We start from the raw sequence: 14319 nt of genomic DNA, 5'->3' as shown, positions 1-14319 counted from the left end.
TACTGGTGGAAACAGATAAAACCGCCAAGTTTGGAACAATGGACAGAGAGATTGGGGAAATGTGGTGTTAATGGAAAAACTAAGAGCAGTACACCAGTGAAATGTGACACATTTGAAAAAGAATTGGCTGTTGAAATATTTGAGAATGATGTGAGAGGCAAGAATTATGGATGAAAGAGGGTAGGAGAGAGCATTCAGATGATCTGATTTAAGGATCGGGAAGGGAGAGGGTTGGGGGTGGTGTACTTTTATTGTAATCAATAGACCTTATCAAAGGCCTTCTCTCCATTGAGGGATATTGCCACTATAGTGGAGTCAATTATGGTCTAACCATAAATCATATTACATAATAATTGAGAATGCTTAGTTATACTCTTTCCTGACATAAAGCCAGTCTGATTTTTAAAGATTAATTTAGCTAAATTCTTTTGCAACCGGGATGCTACTATTTTCACATAAATCTTAGCATCTACATTAATAAGGGAAATGGATCCATAGTTTTGTCAATATTGAGGATCTTATAGAGGCTTTGGTAAAGGTCCCAGTGAACTGATTGCTTACGCCTTCAAAAAGTACAAAGACTAGAGGACTCCATGACGTTACATAGTAGCACATGTGGAAGAAATATATTTTTTCACTCAGTGTATAGATAAACTCTGAAATTCATTCTATTATGTGAGCACCTAAATGTAAGTGCTGTTAGCACGCTTAGATAATAGAATAATAGCAGATTCATGCATAGGTGCTAGTTGTGCACTAAGCATTATTCTATCATCTTAGCGCACAAATGCAAAGGATGCATTCATATGGGTAGGACATGGGTGCATCCTACAATTATATGCATATGATATAGAACAGCATCATTTACATGCTAAAGTGTCACATTTAGGAGTGTACATTTATACCTGCCATAGAGTAACGCAACCTAAGTGGGTGCACCTAAATTTGTGCACACAAATGCCAATTTACGCTAGTATTCTATAACAGAATCTTGGCATCCAGATTCCGTTATAGAATTTACTCTTAGTGCCCAGGATTTTGGCGCCTAACTTTTGGCACCCTTTATAGAATCGCCCCCTTAATGTAGCTGTGTTAAAAGTTTGGACAAATTCCTGGAGAAAAAGTCCATAAATCATTATTAAGGTTGATCTGGTAAAAGCCACTGTGTATTCCCTGGGTTCAGTAGCATGGAATCTTGCTACTTTTTGGAACTCTAATAGGTTCTTGCAACCTGGATAAGCCACTGTGGAAAACGGGATACTGGGCTAGGTGGACCCTTGTTCTGACCCAGTAGGGCAGCCCTTATGTTCCAAGGTAGTGTACTATGGGGCCCTTTTACTAAACTGCAGTAATTTTAATGTGTGCTACCGCAGGTTGAAAAAAAACACTACCATGGGGGCGCACTTACGTGTCCCATGGTAGTTTTGGCATCTGCATGCACTTCCCATGCACTAAAAAATAAAATTAATTTTTTAGCACTGGGGGTATGTATGGGGGTGGAGAGGGGGTGTGCCCAGCGCTAATTGTTTAGCGCAGCTACTTCACTGTGCGTTAATCGATTAGCACGTGGTTAGCACATGAGCCCTTAAGGCCTAGAAAATAGGTGTAGATAAGGGTTCACATGTTAATGGTCATACGCTAATGGGAAAATTTGCACTTGGCCATTATTGCTAAAATGGAAAATATGGACATTTTACAGCCACACTAAAAGTAGTGTCAGTGCACGAGAAACCCACATACTAGTCATAGCTTAGGCCACTTTTTAGTGCAGGTAAGTAAAAGAATAAAAATAAAGTTTAAAAAAATGGAAAAAAAAAAAAAGCAAACAGCAATGCACGCATGATTCAAATGTATAAAGGGAAATGATTTATTTTTAGAAGTTTCTAGGGGACACAGTTATTTTTATGCCATCTTATCATAACTGTGCAGTTTCGAATACAGATAGAATCTGATGAACGTGATCCATGATTCTAAAAGTGTATACTTGTAATAACATGTGAATCTTGAATGATAAATTACCGTAGCTCCCTTTTTAATTTGTTGCTATTTAAACATAGTTCTTTATTATTCTAAAGCTGAAGTTTAAAGATAGTTTTTTTTTTTTTGATTCATGAAGAGGAAGAGGAGGCAGACGGAATCGAAAGAACTTGTGATACACTCCTGATGTGTATTGTTACAGTATTAAACCAAGGATTGAGGAACGGGGGTGGTGTGGGAGATGTTCTTAGAAAACCTTCCAAAGACGTAAGTATATGATTAATAAAGTTTAAAATGGGTAGGTCTTGTGTTCTATAACATCAGTTTCAATATTTATTTTTTCTGAGAGAGATGGAATGCCAGAATGATGATTATTATCCTTTTATGCAATACGTCCTTGGTCTTCACTCCCAGTCCTTCAGGAGAGAGTCACAGGTCTACTTCCTCCACTGTATGCAAATCTCTCTCCTGCATTTACATTGGTGGCAGGTGCACATAAAATTCATCAGTTCAGCCCATTGTATTTAGGATTCTTTAAACAGTTTACTCTAGAATCTGAAGAAGGGGTAATTTAATTACTACAAGTAAGCTCAAATCAAACATTTATAGCTCAGCATTAAGACACAACAGAGAGCACATTTTTTTTTCCTATGAATGAGCTGTGTAACACAAACTTAATCGGTAATGGACACAAAAGAAAAATGTTAGCATGCATGCTAAAATTGTCATTAGCAGCCTACTTTGCCAAGATAATGAGATGCAGAGTATGCACACATTAAAAGGATCACACTAGAGGATGTACGGACCTTTCAAGAGATGAACACACTCCATCTTTAATTTCCCATTCTAAACAGCTCAAAGTGCAAGATTTGGTTAGCATGGTGAACCTCCTTTTCTTTTCCTTGCATTGCTGGAATATCAAAATTGCTCTGTGGAGACTCCCATTCCTTTTCTTAACTCCGCCCCCAACATAAACAAGTTGAAAGTGTATAACTAATATGGCACAGTGACGCTTTTCATCTTTTCTCCTGTAGCCCTTCTAACAACCCTGTCATCTAGTTTTCCCTTCCCTGTGGACATAGGACAGTCTAGATAGAGCCTGATGATAGCATTCGCATACGATGCACGTGGCTATCAATGTAAATCCCTCTCCTAGACCCTGCCTTCAATATGCAAGCCAGGCAAAGACAGGGTTTACTTTAGTAAGTATGGCAGTATGAAAGGAGACACAGGGAGAGGGGGATTGTCAGGGGTGGTCACCACTGCTTTTTCACCTCTGCATGGTAAGGCCTGGGCTTCTTGTCACATCCTTGGTTCCTGAGTTGTAGCTCCTGCCTGCTTGCCTGTGTGTTTTATTCAGCTGCACACAGGTAAACACAGATCTTTAACAACAGGCATTATTGCTTGTTTTGAAACACGCCTATAAACTGGCACTTTGGAGGCAGTCTCTCACTATCACCCAACTACCATAACTAATTTCCAAGTCTCTTTTATCCTTTCCCCACCCAACATTTTTTTTTCTAGTCAAAAATATCTTCTGGCCTATGCACCTCTCCTGTTGGGATGTACTTAGATGTTAGACATGGTTCAAGTGAGTGACCCAAGATCACAGTGGTTTTTGATCCACCATCTTCATTTAAAACTGTTTGAGAGCTATTCTCGTAAATTCTCTTATTTCCAGTGTTCTTACTCATGGAATAAAGGAGGTAGAATGCACCCAGAATTTTAGGTGCAAGCCAATTAAAATTCAAAAATATTTCAGCATGTTAGATGATATTCATATTATTAAGAGGGGGTAATTGAAGAGCTTAGTTCTGAAACCTATCAAATGCAAAAGCTGTTTTCTGGATAACAATGTTTTTTTTATTTTCAAGCATTCCATTCGTCAACACTAACAGAAGGTAAACACTCCACTGCAGTTCAAACGCCAAGCAAAGAAGATGGAGCAAAAAAGACCTCTCTCAGATGGTGTCCGCAGTAAATTCTTTATTCAAATCAGTAAAAAGCGACCCCTCACAAGTCGTGTTTCAGCCCTATCGGCTTGCGTCAAGGGTCTATGACAAATAAATACAACATCAACATACATTATATGTAACACAAAATGAGAAATAAAATATATATATATATATATATATATATATAATAAAAAAATATATAAGAACTAAAGAAACTGTGGGTAAAACATACCTAGAAATTCGTAAAACAGTATGCATTCCTAGAATAATTAGATTGCAGCCAAATCTCCTATGATGTCTAAAATCAAGAGAAAAAAAATATATATACATATACACACACACACATAATGTAGAGATCACACATATAAAAATATCAATATATTAAAAAGCTATATAAAAGGATCAATAAATGTATCTGGCTGTATAAATAAACAGCTACACACAAAATATAATTAACAATAAAAGATAAATAGAAAAAACAATAATAAATAAAAAAAGCATAAAAGATAAATAATAAATAATGAGTTTGGTCTAGACTGACACATCAAACTTCTCTCTAAAGTGTTCAATACCCAAAGGTTAGAAACGATGTTTCTCATAAAACAAGCGTAACCCATTCTATATCAGCATAGCAATGTCACAAATGTAAAATGCAAAGGACTGTATATTCATTGATTGATAATCAGTAAAAACAAAAACATTACCTTAAAAAAATAGAACATGAAGCTTTGTAGTGTATATATAATGAAGTTAAAATACACTCATGGCATTGAAAAATACTTTATAGGATCATAGCACTGTATAGACAATATATCCACTAATAGCATAGCAACTCATTTCAAGTACAACAAAAGTTTAAATGGTTGATCGTTGTCAGTGAAATTGTTAGGAAGGAAGGGCCAAGCTGAAATATATATACCATGCTGAACTAAATTTCCCTCTGTTAGGCACTAATCACATACAGTACATAATCAAACAAGAGAATAAAAGCACTATGATGGAAGCTTATGACTCACGGATCTAGGAACAGCAAAATTGCAATTACTCTGTAAACAGCTGACCACTGCGTGGAAAGGGAAAAATGTAACACTGCAGGATTTAACGGCGTTGTCAACGTGACATCACAGGGCGCCAAAAAAGTGAAAAAATAACTAAACAAATGATGTGAACTAAAAAGATAAAGATAGGGGTGACAATAAAAAAATATATATATATATAAGAATATGAAAATGTATATCCCAAACAACAGTCAAAACTCGTGTCGGGTCGCTTTGATTTGAATAAAGAATTTACTGCGGACACCATCTGAGAGAGGTCTTTTTTGCTCCATCTTCTTTATTCCATTCAGCATGAAAACTTTTTTCATTGAATATCATATACCTTACAAATAAAAGGCTCCTAAAATAAAGCAATTCCAGTGCATAGGAATTGAATGGGCTTCGTTGCATTTGCCATGGCAGAATCGTTAGCACGGCTTTGTAGTGCCAGTTTCACACATTCTATGGCTATTTATGAAGGCAGTCTGGTTTTGGTGTAAACTCATTTTTGTAAAAAATGTACTTAAAAATTTTGTAACTACTCTTCAACTATTAATGTGCATTAAGGGAATAAGACATGATATTTGCTTCTTAGGAAGGAAGTTATCAAGCACCGTTTCAGTAGTAGCATGTGTTATATGCTCCTCAACGCATGTTAAAGGGCTCTAATGTAAGTTTTGTTCCTGTAACTCAGGGTTATTTAAGGTACCACAAAGCACATTTTAATAAGGTGCAAAGCAAACAAATGCGTGAAAAACATTCATTACTATATAATTTCTATAACGTAGCTTGTAGGAAGTAACGCACGCTGAGTTACCTCAGTTTATTTAACTGTCATCGGTGCATCAGGCCACAAAGGGCCCCTGGGCACTAAGAGTTATGGGCCCCTAACCACGTATCAAAATGATTAAAATAGATGAAAGCTTAGGGGAGAGTAGGCCCATATTGTCATGGGCCCTCAGGCACTGCCCTATTGTTTCAACTGTCAATCCATCCCTGGCTGCACCTTAAAGGGGCCACCAAAAGTAATTGATGTGAATACATTCTATTATGAAAAAAGCTTAACTTGCATAGCTTGGTTATGTTGAAAACCAGACCTATTGCGGCCATTCAGGATTGAACTTTTGTACACTCCTGCATTAATGCTATCTGTGAAACTGATGATTTAAATTAGGGTAATTGATCTGAGAAGTGGAGGTGGATGGAAGTGGTGCCTGAGTGTGCATTTGTGGGTTGTTCACCACTATGAACTTATCTTGGAATAGCAGTCCATAAAATGCTATTAAATAAGTGTATTTTTAAATTTATTTTATCTTAACACGTTCTAAATGGCCTAATTTGTCTTTAGTGATGTAATTAAGACAATGCACTTGTTTCAGGAGCCTTTGTTTGCTGCCAGAGTGGTTTATGATCTTCTCTTCTATTTCATCGTTATTATCATTGTTCTGAACTTGATCTTTGGAGTCATCATTGACACATTTGCTGACCTCAGGAGTGAAAAACAGAAGAAAGAGGAAGTTTTAAAGACAACCTGCTTTGTCTGTGGTAAGAAAGCACTATAGAGATTGGTTTAATAGGCTCTAAATACAATGAGGTGAAAATTACTCTTCCCAAATTATTATGAGAAAAATGTTTTAAAAGTTCATTAGTTGAATATATATTATACATATTGGTATTTTAATGGCTGCAAAATACCTAGGTTGTTTTTTTTTTCTTTTAGCCTGATTATTATCAGGTATATTTTCAGAAGGATTCTTGAATGGCAATGTATGTCTATCAGTGCCATAGCGAGGGCGGCTGACACCCAGGGCGGGTCGCCGCTGCCGCCCCCCCCCCCCCCCCCGGTGCAGCACAGCGCACCCCCCCCCCCGAGCGCATTCTTACCACTGGCGTAGGAAAGGGGATGGGTGGGAGGGCCGCTCCGCCCCGAGTGCACATCGCTGAGAGCTGCGTCGGCTCTGCTGGTTCCCTGCTCTCTCTGCCCTGGAACAGGAAGTAACCTGTTCCGGGGCAGAGAGAGCAGGGAACCAGCGGAGACAACACCCCCCCAGTGGCGTGCACCCGGGGCAGACCCACCGCCCCCCCCCTTCTACGCCACTGATGTCTATACTTCAACCCCAGCAGATTTTCCAACACAAGTTAATAGGCATTTGCAAAGGGCAAACATTTTTGGTTCATTTCATTCAGTCTTTCTCACTAGTTTTTGGATGTTCTTGCTGGTTCATTTCACACATTCATTTTATTTAAAAAATGTTTTAGCATGTGTTAAAACTTTTTAATGCATGCCAGTTGACTTAGGGGCTCATTTTCAAAAGAGAAAAAAGTCCTAAAAATGTCATAAAGCAGCATTTGGACGTTTTCCTCACAAAAACGTCCAAATCAGTATTTTTGAAACCTATTTTTCAGATGTTTTTCTATGCTGTTCTTCTGCAGTGCGTCCAAATCTTAAGGAGGTGTGTTAAGGGCAGGATTTGGACATTCCTAAGACTTTGACATTTTTCAGCCACAATGGAACAAAACAAAACCATCCAGGACTAAAACTAAGACGTTTTGAGCTAGACCTGTTTTTAGAACAAATAAGGCACAAAAAGGTGCCCTAAATGAGCAGATGACCACTGGAGGGAATCAGGGATGACCCCTCATTACCCCTCCCAGTGGTCACTGACCCCCCCCCCCCCCCACTCCTCAAAACTGTGAATAAAAATATGACTTACCAGCCTCTATGACAGCCTCAGATGTTAAAATCAGGCCTATTAGAGCAGCATGCAGGTCCCTGGAAAAGTGTAGTGATCAGTGCAGTGCACAGTGGGGGACCCAGGCCCCTATCTCCCTCTACCTGTCACACTTGTGGTAGAAACTGTGACCCCTCCCAAAGTCACTAAAACCCTACTGTACCCACATATAGGTGCCCCCTTCACCCATAAGGGCTATTGTAGTGAGGGACAGTGTGTTTGGGGTGGGTTTTGGAGGGCTCAGGGGACAAGATAAAGGAGCAAAGATGAGATGTGCACCTGGGAACATTTTCATGAAGTGCACAGAATTGCCTTCTAGTGCCCCATTGTTCTCCTGGGATGTCTGGGGGACTAGGCTACTAAAAATGCTGGCGCCTCCTACATCCTAATGGCATGAATCTCTACATTTTGCACTTAGGCCTTTTTCCAAAAATGAACCAAAAAACAAAACGTCCAAAGCACAAAACCTTGTTTAAAACAAAATGACCTTCTTCCTATTCAGATTTTGAATGTTTTGTGCAAACCGTCCAAAGTCAGACTTAAATGTTATATTGAAAATGCCCCTCCACACATGTTAATTCATATGGGAGCCGTATTTAGGGTTGATGGGAGCTGCCACTGGTTCCCACATTTAGGGATCAGACTCTGCACCATTATGATAATTGAGAATGGTTTTAATTGTACTTTTTCTGTATCTTTTTGGAGGTTTAGCCTCCAGAATTGGACACAATACTTGAGGTCTTACCACTGTGTCACAGGGATCCCAACAGCTGAGGTAGAAAACACTGGCAGCAAAGGCTCACTTGAATTGTAGACAAGAGCAAGGCAAGAACTAGAATTACCCAGAAATGCATCCAATACCCTTAGGGGATTACCAGAAACAAGACATAGCTAGCAAAGGACTGGCTAGAGCCAGATTGCCAGGAGGCAGAATAGATCCTCCAGGAAGACTGCTGGACGTCAACCCAAGGGGCAGTGGTTCAAGGTCATCCCAAACCTGAAAATACCCTCCCCCACCCCCCTTTCCAGTGGCTTCCAGATGCTCCAAGAAAACACTGTGATTCCAGATTGACCACCAGGGGGCATAAAAAGCAGGAATCTTGTCTAGAACAAGAATCTCTAGAACAGAAACAAGAATTCTGGGGGTCCTTTTACTAAGCTTCGTAAGAGCCAACGCGTGCCAAAATGGAGTTACCGCTTGCGGTAATTTCATTTTTGGCGCACGTCCACTATGCGCGTCTGAAAAATATTTTTTTATTTTCTGACGTGTGCCAAGTGGCATCTGGCATGCGTTAGTCATTACCACCCAGTTACCGCATGAGTCTTTACCGCATGAGTCTTTACCGCTAGGTCAATGGCTGGTGGTAAGGTCTCAGACCCAAAATGGACGTGCGGCAATTTTCATTTTGCCACACGTCCATTTTCAGCAAAAATTTTTAAAAGGCCTTTTTTACAGGCACGCTAAAAAATGGATCGGCATGCACCCAAAACCCGCATTTACACTACCGCAAGCCATTTTTTAGCGCGCCTTTGTAAAAGGACCCCCAGCTGAGAAACATGGCACAGGCTGGTGTCTTGGTCATGGGATTTGGGCTCTCTGGTGGACAAACATGAACTAGACTTTTGGCTGGAGCAGGATCTGGGGTCTCTAGATCACAAACACTAACTGGACTCTGGACAGGACAGGATCTGGAGTTTTGAGAATAACTTGAATGACTGGAATAAGAACAAAACTGTCATAGCTAAGATTTTTTTCAGAAGTTATGATAGACATGTCTGCTACAGTAGCCAGAGCAGACAGATTCCTCATAGAAACCAACCCAGATAAGCCTTTTGCAGGAGCCAGGACATGCAGACTTCTTGTAGAATCTGGCCCAGATAAAACTTCTGTAAGGTCTGAGGCAGGGCTGGAAACTGAGGCAAGGCTGAACAGGAGCTGGAGTGTCTGGCAAGATTGCATCAAAAGACTCAAAGTGGTAAAAAATTAGTTGAGGCTCTGTTGGAGGGGGTTATCACTTTTCATGATCAGAAGACCTTTGGTAAAGCAGCTCCCCCAGATAAAGCCCACTCTGATCTCTTCAGCAGAGTACACATCTGGCTTTTGCTGGAAACAGATAAAGCATTGTTTAAAACCATTCTCAGTTTTCTCTGAGTATAAATAAATGCTCCTGGAAGGGGCTCAGAAGTCATGAAATCCATGGCTGGAAGCAGAAAAATAAAAATTCACAAGCAAAATCCAAAGTTCAGTTTAGATGCAGGGTTCACAAAAAAGAGTAAGCACCGAGTGTAGCACTCTGCTATAGCAGAAAAACTAGAGGCTGGGATTGCCTCTTCACAAACAGAAAAAAAAGTAGCTCTAACCAGGCACTAACTTAGTTAAAAATGTCCCTGACTAGTCAGAAAATAATGCTTGGCCTAGTGGTTAGGGTGGTGGACTTTGATCCTGAGGAACTGAGTTTGATTCCCACTTCAGGCACAGGCAGCTCCTTGTGACTCTGGGCAAGTCACTTAACCCTCCATTGCCCCATGTAAGCTGCATTGAGCCTGCCATGAGTGGGAAAGCGCGGGGTACAAATGTAACCCAAAAAAAATAAACACTTACAGTAGCTACAGCAAGTGCATAGGCAGTTATTAGACAGGCTCCTGAGTGTTGAATACAAGACAAGAACTAGAATTGCCCAAGGTAAGTTTTAATGTCACTGTGCTTCCAAGGACTGCATATCCAACACAAAATGTCAAACAAGGATTACAGGAACCAAGGCACTTGACAAAGATGCTGAAATCTTAAGGCATCAGGAAGCAAGCCATAGTAATAGGAAACAAATTCAGAGCCTGAAGAAGAAGATGAGTAGACAAGAACAATGAATCAACAGAGAGCAAGCCCAGAGATGGGCAGAAATCCCCCATCCTGTCCTGGGCTGCCCCTGCAGGGCAAGTCAAGACACAGAAATAAGATTGCCAGAAATACAATACACAGCTAGGAATGGCCTAGTTGGAGCCAAATCCCCAGGAGGTAGAATAGGTCTTCCTGGAAGACCAGTGCCATCCAACCTAAGGGGCACTGATTTGAGGCCAGCCCATGCCTGACATCATACCTCTAGTAGAGGGGTGGTGAACAGTGACCTAGACCATAAGCATTATGTTCATATAGGGGCATTTTCAAAAGAACGTCCAGGTCAGAATAGGGATGCCCAAGCCAGAACGTCCCAAACAGACTCTCATGTATTTTCAATCAAGAAATACATCAAGATTTCCTGTTCAAAAATATGTGAGGTAGATGTCCATACTCTGGAAACATCCAGCATAAACATCAATTTATAAACATTCAAATTATGAATGGGAGAAAGTAAGGAAAATGGACATATGGCATCATTCTTTGAAAATGGCCACACAGACATCCATGCAGAGCAGAGGCGCTGCCTAGTGGTTAGTGCAGTGTATTCAGGTTCAAATTGTACTTTAACTCTTTTATTAAATTTTGAGCCCTCCAAGAACAGCAACATACTTACTATACCTGAATGTACACCACTTCTAGAAACTACTACTACTACTACTTAACATTTCTAAAGCGCTACTAGGGTTACGCAGCACTGTACAATTTAACATAGAGGGACAGTCCCTGCTCAAAGAGCTTACAATCTAAAAGACAAGTGAACGGTCAGTCCAGTAGGGGCAGTCTGGATTTACTGAACGGTAAGAGTTAGGTGCCGAACGCAGCATTGAAGAGGTGGGCTTTAAGCAAAATCTTGAAGATGGGCAGGGAGGGGGCTTAGTGAACGGGCTCAGGAAGGTTGTTCCAAGCATAGGGTGAGGCGAGGCAGAATGAGCGGAGCCTGGAGTTGGCGGTGGTGGAGAATGGTACTGAGAGGAGGGATTTGTCCTGTGAACGGAGGTTTCGGGTGGGAACGTAAGGGGAGATGAGGGTAGAAAGGTAGTGAGGGGCAGCAGACTGAGTGCATTTGTAGGTAAGAAGGAGAAGCTTGAATTGAATGCGGTATCTGATTGGAAGCCAGTGAAGTGACCTGAGGAGAGGGATGATATGAGTATATCGGTTCTGGCGGAATATAAGACGTGCAGCAGAGTTCTGAACAGATTGAAGGGGGGATAGATGGCTAAGTGGGAGGCCGGTGAGGGTAAGTTGCAATAGTCAAGGCGAGAGGTAATGAGAGCGTGGACGAGAGTTCGGGTGGTGTGTTCAGAGAGGAAAGGGCAAATTTTGCTGATGTTAAAGAGGAAGAAGCGACAGGTCTTGGCGATCTGCTGGATATGCGCAGAGAAGGAGAGGGAGGAGTCAAAGATGACTCCGAGGTTGCGGGCAGATGAGACGGGGAGGATGAGGGTGTTATCAACTGAGATAGAAAGTGGAGGAAGAGGAGAAGTGGGTTTTGGTGGAAAGACGATGAGCTCGGTCTTGGACATGTTCAGTTTCAGGTGGCGGTTGGACATCCAGGCAGCAATGTCGTATAAGCAGGATGATACCTTTGCCTGGGTCTCCGCGGTGATGTCTGGTGTGGAGAGATACAGCTGGGTGTCATCAGCATAGAGATGATACTGGAAACCATGAGATGAGATCAGGGAGCATAGGGAAGAGGTGTAGATTGAGAAGAGAAGGGGTCCAAGGACAGATCCCTGGGGAACACCAACAGATAGGGGGATGGGGTGGAGGAAGATCCATGAGAATGAACTCTGACGGTGCGGTGGGAGAGATAGGAGGAGAACCAGGAGAGGACAGAGCCTTGGAACCCAAATGAGGACAGTGTGGCAAGAAGTAAGTCATGATTGACAGTGTCAAAAGCGGCGGATAGATCGAGGAGGATGAGGATGGAGTAGTGGCCTCTGGATTTGGCAAGGAACAGGTCATTACAGACTTTAGAGAGTGCTGTTTCTGTCGAGTGTAGAGGGTGAAAACCGGATTGAAGTGGATCGAGGATGGCATGAGAGGAGAGAAAATCAAGGCAGCGGCTGTGAACGGCACGCTCAAGTATTTTGGAGAGGAAGGGTAGGAGGGAGATGGGGCGGTAATTGGAGGGACAGGTAGGGTCAAGTGATGGTTTTTTGAGGAGAGGTGTGACTACTGCGTACTTGAAGGTGTCAGGGACAGTTGCAGTGGAGAGAGAGAGGTTGAGGATATGACAGATGGAGGGGGTGACAGTATGAGAGATGATGTTAAGTAAGTTGGTGGGGATGGGATCAGAAGAGCAGGTGGTGCATTTCGAGGAGGAAAGAAGGCGGGAGGTTTCCTCCTCGGTGATGACAGGAAAGGAGGAGAAAAAGGCCTGTGTTGGTTGGTTGAGGGAGAGGGTTGAAGGGTGAAGAGGAGGAGATGGCTTGGTAGTGAACTCAAGGTTGATCTTTTGCACCTTGTCGCGGAAGTAATCAGCCAGTGATTGAGGAGAGAGCGAGGGGGGGTGGGAGCGGAGGGCACTTTGAGGAGGGAGTTAAGGATGGCGAAGAGACGACGGGGGTTGGAGCTGAGAGAATTGGTCAATTGGGTGTAATAGTCCTGTTTGGCAAGGATTAGGGAGGACTGGAAGGAGGATAGCATGAATTTGTAGTGAAGGAAGTCTGAATGGGTGCGAGATTTCCTCCAGAGGCGTTCAGCAGATCGGGCGCAGGAGCGAAGGTAACGGATGCAAGGGGTCAGCCAAGGCTGGGGATTAGTACGCTTTGTGGGACGGGAGGTGGATGGTGCGAGGGTGTCCAGAGCAGAGGAGAGAGTGGCAGTGTAAGCGGAGACAGCTTAGAAACATAGAAACATGACAGCAGATAAGGGCCAAAGGGCCCATCCTCAGCAACCACTATCTTCTCCTTTCCCTAAGAGGTCCCACATGCTGTCCCACACCTATCCACCTTGTCTCCACCACGTCCAGCAGGAGGTTATTCCACGTGTCCACCACCCTTTCCATGAAAAAGTCCATAGATTACCCCTGAGGCTTTAACTTGTTAACTTCATCCATTGCCCTCTCATTCCAGAGTTTTCTTTCATTTGAAAGAGGCTCACCTCTTGTACATTAATGCCATGGAGGTATTTAAAAATCTCTATCATATCCCCTCTCTCCCGCCTTTCTTCCAAAGTATACATATTAAGGTCTGTCCCCATAAGCTTTATGACCGAGACCACTGACCAATTTTAAAGCCACCCTCTGGACAGACTCCATCCTGCTTATTTCTTTTCGTAGGTGCAGTCTCCAGAATTGCACCAGTATTCTAAGTAGCCAGAGACTTATGCAAGGGCACTATCACCTCTTTTCTTCCTGCTGGTCATTCCTCTCCCTATGTACCCGAGCATCCTTCGCCTTTTCAACCTGTTTGGCCACTTTAAGATCATCAGATATGATCACCCCCCCCCCCCCCCCCCGCTCTTCTTTTGTTCACAGAAGTACTTCACCTCCTATACTATACCATTCCCTTCTATAGCCTTTTGGCTTTAGGCTTACAGCTGGCTTATATATTTAAGTACAATAGATCATTTTCTGTTTCTGGAGGGCTCACAAAAAAAAATAAATTTAGAAGAAAAAGAGCTGAAATGGAATTTGAACCTGGGTCCTTTTGTTTAAAGCTGAGAAGCCGGTGTTGTTATATTTTCCGGCTGGAAAGGGGATTAAACATAATCACATT

The 14319-nt window shown here is 42.1% G+C and overlaps 1 protein-coding gene across 1 annotated transcript in view; it reads left to right on the top strand.

Annotated features, from left to right (window-relative positions):
* LOC115477971 (inositol 1,4,5-trisphosphate receptor type 2-like) overlaps positions 1-14319 on the top strand; it is a 62668-nt gene that overhangs the window by 26432 nt on the left and 21917 nt on the right. The window contains exons 3-4 of the mRNA XM_030215140.1: positions 2117-2244; positions 6349-6514. Coding sequence (XP_030071000.1) covers positions 2117-2244; positions 6349-6514 — 294 coding nt within the window. The remainder of the gene's footprint in view (positions 1-2116; positions 2245-6348; positions 6515-14319) is intronic.

Source organism: Microcaecilia unicolor, chromosome 9 (assembly GCF_901765095.1).
Source record: "Microcaecilia unicolor chromosome 9, aMicUni1.1, whole genome shotgun sequence".
Classification (NCBI taxonomy): Eukaryota; Metazoa; Chordata; class Amphibia; order Gymnophiona; family Siphonopidae; genus Microcaecilia; species Microcaecilia unicolor.
The sequence above is the reverse complement of the archived record's forward strand: the minus strand, read 5'-3'. Positions and strand labels throughout refer to the sequence as shown.